Source organism: Kogia breviceps, chromosome 15 (assembly GCF_026419965.1).
Source record: "Kogia breviceps isolate mKogBre1 chromosome 15, mKogBre1 haplotype 1, whole genome shotgun sequence".
Lineage (NCBI taxonomy): Eukaryota > Metazoa > Chordata > Mammalia > Artiodactyla > Physeteridae > Kogia > Kogia breviceps.
In genome coordinates this window covers 63241550-63252294 of record NC_081324.1, presented here as the reverse complement: position 1 = coordinate 63252294, position 10745 = coordinate 63241550, and the positions used below count along the sequence as shown (strand labels likewise).

The 10745-nt window shown below is 60.6% G+C and overlaps 2 protein-coding genes and 1 non-coding gene across 6 annotated transcripts; 2 read left to right on the top strand and 1 right to left on the bottom strand.

Annotated features, from left to right (window-relative positions):
• Positions 1-37: 37 nt before the first annotated feature.
• TRMT2A (tRNA methyltransferase 2 homolog A) lies at positions 38-4360 on the bottom strand. Of its 2 annotated transcripts, XM_059040044.2 has the most exons (12): positions 4085-4360; positions 3403-3968; positions 3100-3208; positions 2672-2853; positions 2379-2493; positions 2172-2287; positions 1984-2095; positions 1427-1549; positions 1196-1271; positions 814-930; positions 582-678; positions 38-493 (listed from the first exon to the last, which is right to left on the bottom strand). In XM_059040044.2, the coding sequence occupies exons 1-12, from the start codon at positions 4109-4111 to the stop codon at positions 262-264; spliced, it is 1872 nt and encodes a 623-aa protein (XP_058896027.1). In that variant the 5' UTR covers positions 4112-4360; the 3' UTR covers positions 38-261. The 2 variants fall into 2 exon arrangements, with proteins under 2 accessions (XP_058896027.1, XP_066870537.1); XM_067014436.1 differs by lacking the exon at positions 814-930 and having other exon boundaries at positions 4085-4329.
• A 150-nt stretch (positions 4361-4510) lies between these two features.
• Positions 4511-10638, top strand: RANBP1 (RAN binding protein 1). Of its 3 annotated transcripts, none has more exons than XM_059040046.2 (6): positions 4511-4781; positions 5868-6004; positions 7489-7646; positions 8917-9045; positions 9706-9771; positions 10226-10638. In XM_059040046.2, the coding sequence occupies exons 1-6, from the start codon at positions 4767-4769 to the stop codon at positions 10339-10341; spliced, it is 621 nt and encodes a 206-aa protein (XP_058896029.1). In that variant the 5' UTR covers positions 4511-4766; the 3' UTR covers positions 10342-10638. The 3 variants fall into 3 exon arrangements, with proteins under 3 accessions (XP_058896029.1, XP_066870538.1, XP_058896028.1); XM_067014437.1 differs by lacking the exon at positions 4511-4781 and adding an exon at positions 4960-5324; XM_059040045.2 differs by lacking the exon at positions 4511-4781 and adding an exon at positions 5205-5265.
• On the top strand, positions 9814-9939 carry LOC131742961 (small nucleolar RNA SNORA77). Its single transcript, XR_009331620.1, has one exon. It is a non-coding gene; the product is annotated as a small nucleolar RNA SNORA77 (small nucleolar RNA).
• Positions 10639-10745: the final 107 nt, after the last annotated feature.

Here is a 10745-nt window from a genome sequence, read left to right as displayed (position 1 = left end):
TGTGTGCCAGGCTCTGAGTTCTCATCACAAACATTGGTATGGTAGTTCAGCACTTGTTTATTCCAGCCCTTGTGGCCCATTTTGGGGGTGCGGGGGGAGCAGGCCACAGGAACCCACAGGGGCAGTAGTCTTGAACCCTCTGTGGCTATTGCCTGAGTATGCCAGGCAGGGGAGGGCAAGGACTTGGGGAGCCCCTGGATTCTGCCCGTGATGCAGTCTGGGTGCTGTTCTGGAAGGGCTGGTTTCCACTGCCCCAGAGAACTAAGAAGCAGGGGAGGCCCTGGTTTCTGCTGGGGTGTCACCTGGGGGCCCTGGTGGGAGCTGGACTGGAGGATCCTGGGGCTCCAGGGCCCCCATGCCATTGGGGTGCTCCACTCTCTCAAACAGGATGAGCATCTCACAGTGTGGGGTCTGCGGGAACAGGTCCACGGCCACAGCCTTGACTGGCCGGAAGGGACTGCCCTTCACCCGGTTCGATGGGGCCCTGCAGAGGCTGTATGGGAGGCAGAAACATGGTCAACTGCGTGGGTACAGCAGGGTCTCCTGGGGTGAGGCCCCGTCCACCCAGGTCCCACACTCACTCCACAAAGTTGCCCATGGCTGCCCGGGGGTTGCAGGAGACATACAGGAGTCGCTTGAGGTTCTCAGCTCTGCGGACAGCCAGGATCACTTTGGAATCTGGGGAGGCACAGACCCCTCAAGGGAGAGTCCCCAATGGCTCCCCCTCAAGGAGCGGACAGGGGCCCAAGGCCAGGCAACCTAGTGGGCCACCCTCTGCCTCCCCGCACCACCCCTCAGGTGAAGACCACTCACGTAGACCGGCGCGGGGTGGGTCCAGGACAGCCATGAGCTGCTGGGACGCCAATCTGCTCACCAGTGTAGGCACCAGGTCCTCGGCCCTCCCGCAATGGAACTCGACGTTGCTCAACTCTGGAGATGGCAGAGCAGCAGCCCTGCCATGAGGCCCAGGACCCCCCCTCCCCCTGAAACCTAACCAGCTGTGTCCAGAAGACAGCTCAGGAAAACCCTTCTCTGTGTGGCAGCCCCAGGCATCATGGGTGCACAACAGGTTCACACAGTAGGGGTCCTTTCTGCTCCCACCCCATAAGCCCTAGGAGCCACTGGGTGGGTCCCAGGTGCTGTGTGGAGGGATGCACAGGGCCTGCCACCCACTGCGAGGCCCGCTGGCTCTCACCGTTGTCCAGGGCATTCACCCGGGCGTCCTCCACAGCCTCCTGGCATAGCTCAATCCCCACGACTCTCTTTACCTTCTGGAGCAAAAACAGGGCAGACTGATGGCGCCCCTTCCCAACCCTAGACCTTCTGGGGGGTAGCGGAAGAGGACCTAGAACAGTCTGAAGTTCTCTTGGGGGGTCATGACAGGACAGGTGATGACACAAGCCTGGGGTGGGGTAGGAAGGCTCACCCGGGCCAGAGCCAGGCCGATGGTGCCGGTGCCACAGCACACGTCCAGCACCGTGCTCCCTGCGTCCAGCTGGGCCCAGTCCTGGATAAGCGTGTAGAGCACCTCAGCTGCGGGGGTGTTCACCTAGGCGTGGGTTACACATCAGAGCAGCCTATCTGCTGCCCTCCAGCCCCCCAGTGTCTGCATCCCCAGGCGCTTGTGCTCTTGGTCACCCCCCCAACTCCCTTCCCCACCTCTAACTGCCTGAGGGCCCCAGGGCCCCTCCCTCCACACCCAGTCTCCCGGCCTGAGAAAGCAACTCAAGGCCACCCCCCTCCCACCTCCTCGAGAGCTGGACCCATGGGACCCCTGCAGCAGCAGATAACAGACCCCACCAGCGCCAGAGCCCAGTGTTGTGCCCACAAGCCACCCTCCCACAAGGTGGTCACCAGGGTCTAGCAAGTGGCTATGGTTAGTACCCCTTCTTCCAGGTGGCCGACCTCGCAGCCCTGGCCGCTCCCTGCCTGGACGCTCTCCCCCCTCTGCTGCACCAGCCCAGAGCCCAGGGATCTAGTCACCTGGAAGAAGGCGTGAGGGGAAATCCGGAAGGTCAGCCCCAGCAGGTCCTCGCGGATGCACCGGTCCCCGGCCACATGCTCCAGAGGCAGGCCCTCTTGGCTGGGGGTCTTTCTGTGGGCAGAAAGGTGGGTCTATTGGTGTCACCAGTCCTTGGAGAAACCCGCCCAACCCCACCTGGGCTACTAACCGCTGTCCCTCCTCCACGAAGTAGAGGCAAGTCACCCCACTGGTCTTCCCCGGCCCCTCCATGAAGTTCTGTGCCAAAGAAGCCTTCAGCTCCTCCAGCTCCTCAGGACTCAGGTTCTGGAGCAGGCAGTAGAAAAGGCCCATAAGACTGTGTCAAAGTCTGCTCTGGCCCAGACACCCCTCCCCCAGCAAGCCACCCGCTTGAGACCTGTGGGTGGAAGTAGGCAATGGCCATGGCTTGGCCACGGCGGCTGGTGCGCACGGTCAGCTGCTTCCAGTGACCCGAGTATGTCTCCGGGTCATACGCCGAGTAGGGAGTGGACCTGTGGGAGCCACAGATGGCCCTAAGTCCCTGACATCTGCCGACCAAGATAGGGTGAGCAGCATCCCTGCTCTCTCCTCCAGCCACACCCACCAGACCCCCCAGGTAGGACCCAGGTCTTCTGCTCCAAGACTGCCTTGGGATGTCCTGGAGCCACCACCCTAGCCACGTGTCCTCACCGGATGAACTCCTGGAAAGCCTTCACCACCTGCTTGGTGGCCCCAGGGATATGCACGGTGTCGAAGGGGGATGCCACAGCACACGTCCCGCCCTTGTACTTGCCAAGCCGGCAGCCGACCGTGTTGTCTTCCCCATCTACCCCAACACCAACCAGAAACTCACATTTGTTCCGATACTCAGTCTGCAGGAAGAGAAGAAGGAAACAGAGACGCCCACCCTTACCCCAGCGGTCCAGCACTCGTGCATGGAGGATGCACAGCAAAAGACGACGGTGAGCGAGGCCCTGGTTCCCCTGCAGGCCCTGGCAGCCCAAGACAGAAGGCTGACAGCTAACAAGCACTTGATGAAAACCATAAGCAGATGCGCAGCAAAAAGAGAAATGGGAGAGCTGGGCATGAGGAGCTCCTGTGAAAGCAGAGGCCCTGACCTGCTGAGGTGATGGCCGGACCCCCTCCAGCGGGCAGCAGGCCTTGTTGTGTTTGTGCCTCTGTAAGAGAAGCCAAGGGAGCAGCGCACGGTTGGTGCTCCCGATTTCCCTGCAGGGCAAAGGAGGGACAGAGATTAGGCTCCAATTGCCCAAGCGCCTGGGCCCCTTTTTGGGACCTCACTGTCCCGACCGGTAACACAGGGTTTTTACTGGCTGGCTCCCCAAAGGGGTATCTGAGCAGGCTGAGCGCACAGGGAGCCGCCGATGGGCGCTCTGCCCAGGAGTGCCTGCACCTACACTCACTTGGCGAGCTTCTGCAGCACCTGCTCACACTCCAGCCGCTTCCGCTCAAGCTGCTCCGCGTAGGGCATGGTCCAAAGAGGGGTAACCACATCAGCGATGCACGTGGCGGGGGTGGCAGGCGGCTCCCCCTGGTCCTCCCGTTGCCTTTTCCTGGCCAAGGGGTCAGCCTTGGGCCTAGCGAGACGCACGCTGAGCGGCCGGCCCTTCCACAGGGCGCCGTGCAGCACACACAGGGCTTTGTCGCGCTCAGCGGCGCTGCGAAAGGTCACGAAGGCGCAGGGAGGCTGCCCGAAGAGCTTCGTCTTGTGGGGCTGCAGCCCGAAGCGGCCCAGGAAGCGCCGGACGTCGCTAAAACTGGCGTGGCGCGGCACGTTCTGAAGCTCCAGCTTGAAGATCTCCGAGGTGAACAGGCCAGCCCGGATGTAGCTATAGGGCCCCGGCTGAGCACCCGGTCCCGCGGCCCCGGCCCCCGTGGCCTGCTCCTCCCCCTGCTGGGGGCCCGGGGCCGCGGGGCTTCCTGGCGCGCTGGGGCCGTCCTGGCCGGGGCCCCCCACGCGCGCGCGGCCCTGCGTGGAGACAGCAGACAGGCGGGCTGGCTGGGACCCGCGCGCCACGAGCCTATTCCTCCCCGTCCCATCTCACCACCCGCCCCCAGCTCCACCAGGGTCTCCCTTCACCGTACTTCGTCGTCGAGTTCGTCACCCATCATCCGCTCCGTCCGCTGCCTCGCCCGGGGCCTGGCACACGGGGGGCGCGCGGAGAGCGGCTGCGACTCGGCGAGGCCGTCCCTGCTCCGGCCCGGGCGGGGGCGGGACTCGTACCCTCCGCGCTCAGGTCCGGGTCTTGGGCACGGGCTGCACAACCCGCCAAGCAGGGGCCCCCGCCCGCCACTCTCCTCGCCGGCCGCTCTCTCGTCCGCCGGCGCGCGCAGCTGAGGCGGCGCGTCTCTATCGTCCCCTCTTCCGGCAACGTCATCGCCACGCGCCGCTCGGACCCCCAGCACTGTCCGCGAGCTCTAGGGGCGCGCGCAGTCGCGGACGGAAGTGCGCGCGAGGGCCGCCGGGAGTGCGCGCTCCCCGGCCTCCGGGCGGGCCGGGCATGCGCCGCGGGCGTTTTGGCGGGAAGCGTGGGGCGGGCTGGACAATGAGAGTGTCCGCCGCCTGAGCCAATAAAGCTGCGCTGGTTTTGAATCGCGGCGCGTTTCCCGCCGCCGGGGTCAGGGGTCGGGGTTCGGGTCGCGGGGCGGAGGGAAGAGAGGGCGGGCGGGAGGTGCCGGCGCCAGACGCGGAGGAAGGAGCTGCGACCAGCCGCCGAGAGGCCGCGGAGCCCGCGACGACCGAGCCAGCCGAGCCGCCGCCGCGCCCATGGCGGCCGCCAAGGTGGGCCGGGCCGGGCCGGACGGGCTGGGGCGGGGGCCGGGCGGGCCGGGGCCGCTACCGGTGGCCACGTGGGAGGCCCGCGCCGCCTCCAACCCCAGCCGCCCAGCGGGCTCGGGCGCGGGGCCGCGTGACCTTGGGGCGGCCGGGCCTCGCGCTCGCTCCTGGCCGCCGGGCCGCGGGCGGGCGCAGGCCTCCCGATCGATCCCCGCGGCCCCCGCACCGAGATGGCCCCAGCCCGCCCGCCCGCCCGCCCGCGGCCCGCGCAAAGCTCCATTCATCCGGTGCTGGCCCCCGAGCCGCCACCGGCCTCCTCTCCTGCGCGGCCCGGCGGGCGGCCTGTGGCGGCGGGGGCCCGGGGGTGGCCGTGCGGCCCGGTGCAATCTGGCCGAGGAGCCGGCGAAGGCCTGCGTTTCTGGGCAGAGCCCGGGAGCTAAGTCTGGGTGTCTTAGCCTCCCGGGCTATGGATTGCCAAGCCACGTGCTCCGTGAGACAATCTACCTAAAACATCATCCTTTGTGCTTTACAGTTAGTTCTTTGCACTAGGTTAGAATTCTGTGGCTCTTGCGTGAATTCTTTTGAGTTATAAACATAATTTTCCTAACGTAGGTATGCCTGCTGGCAGAACTGTGAATTCTGTATAAACGCTGTTAGACCCATCACAACTTTTCTTCCCCTTAAGCAAGAACACAGATTTTTCTCAACCAGTAAAAACTCAAAGGGTTGCTTTGTTTTAAGGGTAGTGTTTCTTTCTGGGTCCTTTTTCCTCCATCATTGTGTCTTTAGTCTGTGCGTGGCAGTACCAGCATATGCATCTTACAGATGAGGACCCTGGGGCAGTTTCTCCCCGGCACTGGGAGTTTCAGGGTTTAAGGAGACCAGTCAGTCTGTGCAGGTGTGGTTGTTGCATCTGGGGGAGGGTGTCGGAGTCCGGTGTCTCACTGTAGATCCCGGAGCAAAGCTTTGGGTTGAAAGGCTTTTTAAATCCCTTGCTTTGTGGTGAGGCCCTTCACTAGTGGGGATGATGGCTGTGGCCACTGGTGAGCTCTGGCGTAGCCACTAGGGTCATATCTCCACCCTCCTCCACAGGACACTCACGAGGACCATGACACCTCCACCGAGAATGCCGACGAGTCCAACCATGACCCCCAGTTTGAACCAATAGTTTCTCTTCCTGAACAAGAAATTAAAACGCTGGAAGAAGATGAAGAGGAGCTTTTTAAAATGTAAGTAAGTTGGTGTCTTTTCAGAAGTAGACATTTTTAGTATAAGAAAGTACCTGGTTTTTATGGGTGTCAAGGTCTTTGCTTGACCTTTAACCACACCGAGGGTTTTGTGATGGCTACTCCCATGTGGAAATCAAGGCTGTTGTTAGAATCCAGTCATTCCTAGGTCCTGGGTTTCCCTGCTGCCCTGAGGCCAGTCCTGGGGAGGGCATGGGCACTCCCAGATGTCATGTTACCACTACTCTGTCCACAAGGGACATCTCCCCAAGACCCCTGTCCTTGCCACCCTTGCCTCTAAGATTCTCTCATCCCCCTGCTGCTGGTTGAGCATTGGGTCTTTACTATTATCTTTTTTCCTTAAATGTGGGGGTACTTTGAAGTTTATGAATTTTCGGTTCAACACTTTTAGTGTACAAAACAATGCCTGGAATTACAAATGAGAGTGGGCGGTGTTATAGTCATTAAAGTTACTCTTTAAAAATCATACGTGATTCTTGGTGCTTTCAACAAGAAGCTACGGTGGCCGTGTCACTTTGAAGCAGTGGTCACAGAAGCCGTGCATCCAGATGTGTGCAACAAAGTGACGGCACCGCGCGGACACGCAGGATCGCAGGAGACGCTAATGTAGCTACAAGTTAGTGGAAATCAGGGGGAAGCAAACTCTCCACCCCTTTAAATTCTGTCCAAGACTCAAGGTTATGGTTTGAGTGCTTTGCTGTGAGTCGGGAGGGAAGCAGAGGGGATCATCAGCACTGCGACTCCTCCCTCTAAGGCAGGGAGGCTGGAGAGACCAGCCCCTCCCCACCACTCCCAAGGGCCTGGGAAAGGAGAGCTGTCTGCACCCCTTGGGTCTCAGAGGGTGCTGGGCGGCTCCATAAAGACACTGGTTTTCTGGGTCTTTGATCTGCGTAGAAATGCTGCTGCACCTCCTGGCGTCCTGAGGGAAGTGAGGCCAGTGGGTGGGGCCTTCCCGATGGGCATGGGGCTTCTTCCTGACAATGCATCTCCCTTGACAGAGTTGAGCTCGAGAGCAGAGTCTGCCACAGGAAAGGGACTGGCTGCTCTGGGCAGGAAGGCAGGCTGTTGGCCAGAGCCTGGCGGCCTGAGCAGAGGCCTGCAGCCCTGTCTTCCTAGCAGAGGGAAGGCTCCTCGGCCCCTGCCTACTTCCGTGCTGCCTTGTGGCACCGGGGATGCCAGGGAGCCCCCTGCCCCGTGATTGCAGCCTTGCCCAGGACATGGTGGGCTTTCTGAGAGGTCAGGTCTTCCTGTTGGAATACGTCACAACTGTAGGAATTTTTTTCCTTTTTATTATTGTGAGGTAAAAACCTGGAGTTTGTTGAGCTGTCTCACTCTCTTGTTGACGTCTTGACTTGTGGTTCTGGGAGTAAAAAGAAAGGCAAGGGTGTCTCGTGACACCACGGGTGCAGGCTCATTCATCGTCTCCTGTGCTTGCCTAACCCCTTGCTCAATGGCTTTCCTCAAAGGCGGGCCAAGCTGTTCCGGTTCGCTTCAGAGAACGACCTCCCGGAGTGGAAGGAGCGGGGCACTGGGGACGTCAAGCTGCTGAAGCACAAGGAGAAGGGGACCATCCGCCTCCTCATGCGCAGGGACAAGACCCTCAAGATCTGCGCCAACCACTACAGTAGGTGGCCCCGGGCACAGTGTGGGGCGTCCAGAGAAAGCCACCCGCAGCTTGGCTGGCAAAGGGATGACAGTAAGATTCCCCTCATGTCAGTCCCTTGGTCACTGGGCTGCTCTGGAGCCGTGAGTGTGTGTCTGGTAGCAAACGTGTCTGGCGGGGCAGGGCCCCTTCTCTGGGCACACAGGTGACCCTGGCAGGAACCAGAGGGAGCGGCCTTGGAGGGTGATGTGGCCAGATGAGCAAGGAGGGGGCTCCTGGCACCACAGTCCCTCTGACCTGGTCCTTGTCTTCCAACCCAATTTGAGGTGTTTACCCGGGGTTTTTCCCTGACCCCCTGCTTTTCCCAGAGCCAGGCCAGTCACTGGGTTGTTTGCTGTGAGCTGCAGGTGGGTCCCAGGCCGGGTGCCCTGTAGGAATGCAGGCTCACTGGGTGTCTGTGGGCTGGGATGACCGCTCTCGGTTCAAAATGTGACGTATTCCTGGGGCTGGGCATGTCCTGTATCTCAGGAGGCTTCTGCCAGAGGCGTGGGGTGAGCGTGGCTCTGGGGTGCTCCCGTTTCTTGGGGAGCTCGTCCCCCTTGAGTCTGTGTGAGGTCTGAGGAGATGGACAGCTGTGCTTATTCCTGGCCGTGGCTCAACCTTCTGTGACATACGAGCAGGTCACGAGGCCCTTGGTGTCCACTTCTAGTGGCCTCGTTCCCCATGGTGTCCCCAGACAGTGCAAGGCTGAGAGTGGTTGCCTGGTTGCCCTGGTCTGACCATGAGCCTTCCTGGGTGATCGCTTCCTGGCTTCTGCTTCTCTGTTGCTCCCCACTTTCTGTGGGCCAGGTCCCGGATGGAGTGGCCAAGCATGGACACAGCCACGTGGTGTTTGCCCTTCACTGGAAGGGCTGGGCCCACCAGACCGTGTGGCCCATGTCTGCCCTGGGTCTGGGGGCTGCTCAGACAGGGGCAGGGCCATGGGGCTGGGCGTGAGCAGCCATGGTGGCATTGGAGGTCTTGGCTGAGTTGGGATTGGAAACCCTCGCTGAGGTGTCCTCGTGGTCAGGGAATGGGCCACCCTGTTCCCAGATTCAGGACGGTCCTGGTTTTAAGCGAACATAGGGTGTTTTCAGAGGTTTGGGTAAAATCCGGATCCCACAGGACTTTGTCTAAGCCTGGTTGGCAAACCCCAAACCAGGCCTGTTTTGCCCCATTTGGGGCCTTCAGAGGTCAGAGTGGGTGGGCCAGCTTGACAGCTGCACCATCCTCATGGGGCTTCTCTCACCAGTCACGCCGATGATGGAGCTGAAGCCGAACGCAGGCAGTGACCGTGCCTGGGTCTGGAATACCCATGCAGACTTCGCCGACGAGTGCCCCAAGCAGGAGCTGCTGGCCATCCGCTTCCTTAATGCCGAGAGTAAGCAGACCCGGGCCAGCCTGTTGCTGCTTCTTAATGGTGTAGCGGTTTGGTTGCAAACGCCAGTGCTATTGCCTTCCCGGGAGAGTTGACGGCAGTTGGGAAGTGTGTGGTGGGGACTGTTCCTGCCCTGCTGTCTGATGGGCCCTCGGGGAAGGGATCTAAGTGCCCTCGAGGTCTGGCCCAGACTCTTGAGTCCATGACAGTGCAGTTCCTTTGCTGAGTTCACAGGGGGCTGTGCTGGCAGTCTGCCCAAGGCCGACCTGTTCTCTCACCATGGCCTGGGTGCCAGCAAGGCAGTGCCCAGGCAGACTTCTCCCCTGCTGGGACATCCTTCCAGCTCGGGTTCTCAAAAGCAGCACCCTGTGGGCCCTGGGGGGTTGGTTGGGTGCTGGAGCTCAGCACCCCAGTATCTGAACATCCAATGCTGAGTGGACCTCGCCTCTGCTCTGGGAATGGGGCCTGCAGGAGCAGAGAGCAGAGCACCTGGCAGGAGCAAGGCTACCCTGCCCTGCCCAGATGGTTGCCAAGTCAGGCAGGGAGGTGGAGGGTTGGGGCAGCCTGGGACGGGCTTGTGAATCCTGGAGTTTCAGACCCACCAAGACACGTACTCCTTGCTGCTCAGGGACCGTAGTGGGGTATCTTCTCTTATCTCTGCAGATGCACAGAAATTCAAAACGAAGTTTGAAGAATGCAGGAAAGAGATTGAAGAGAGAGAAAAGAAAGGTGCCAGATGCCCATGGGGTGGCGGGCGCCCGGGGGGGCTCTGCAGACTCACTCTGCACCTGGCTGCAGCCCCAGGCGGGTGCTTTTTCTGTCTGCCACAGCAGCATTCCGGGGGGCTGTGACCACTCTGACCTGTCAAGGGCAACACAGCCACTCCGGTACACGGATGCTTTCTGAGGGGCAAGCCAGCCATTGGGGCCCCGTGCACGTGCTCTCTGGCCTGGCCTAGCAGCCAAGTCACGACGTCTCCTGGAGTCTCCCAGGGGCTGCAGGGGCTTGGAGAGGTCCTCGTGGTCACCTGCTTACTCAGGGCCCGATGCTGGTCACCAAGCATCCTGAGCGGGGTCCCAGGCGTGAGCACGTGTTTACCTGGAGGCACACAGGGAAGTGGCCTGTCCGCTGCCACGGGGCTGGGCAGAGTGGTGATTCTTACCACGTTCCTGTGTCTTGGCAGGATCTGGCAAAAATGATAGTGCCGAGAAAGTAGCTGAGAAGCTAGAAGCTCTTTCGGTGAAGGAGGGCAAGGAGCCCAAGAACGAGACCAAGGAGGTGGCTGAGGAGGAGCAATGAGTCGGCTCCCATTGTGTTCTTTCTCCCTGTCTTCTCCCTTTTTCTTTTTTAAAATTTTGCCCTGCACCCTTATTTTTGTTTTGTTTTTATTCTGTTTTGTTTTTACAAGGGACTTTATATAAAGAACTGACTTCCAACATTCAGGTTGTTTTTTTCTAAGTTTTTGCCCTAATGAAGACGACTTCAGAAAATCCATTACCCAGTCGTGAGAATGTACTGTGCTAACTTTCTTTTCCATAGTGGAAACACTTATTTATAGTCATCAAAATAGCAAATAAACAACACGTTTGAAACTTGCATGGAGGCAGGACCATGTGTGCGTCGGCCCCATCCTGGGACAGTGGGTTCCTGCCCCTTTGGCTGTCACACATGCTCTGCTGTGTGGCCTTCGGGCCGCGGTGCGT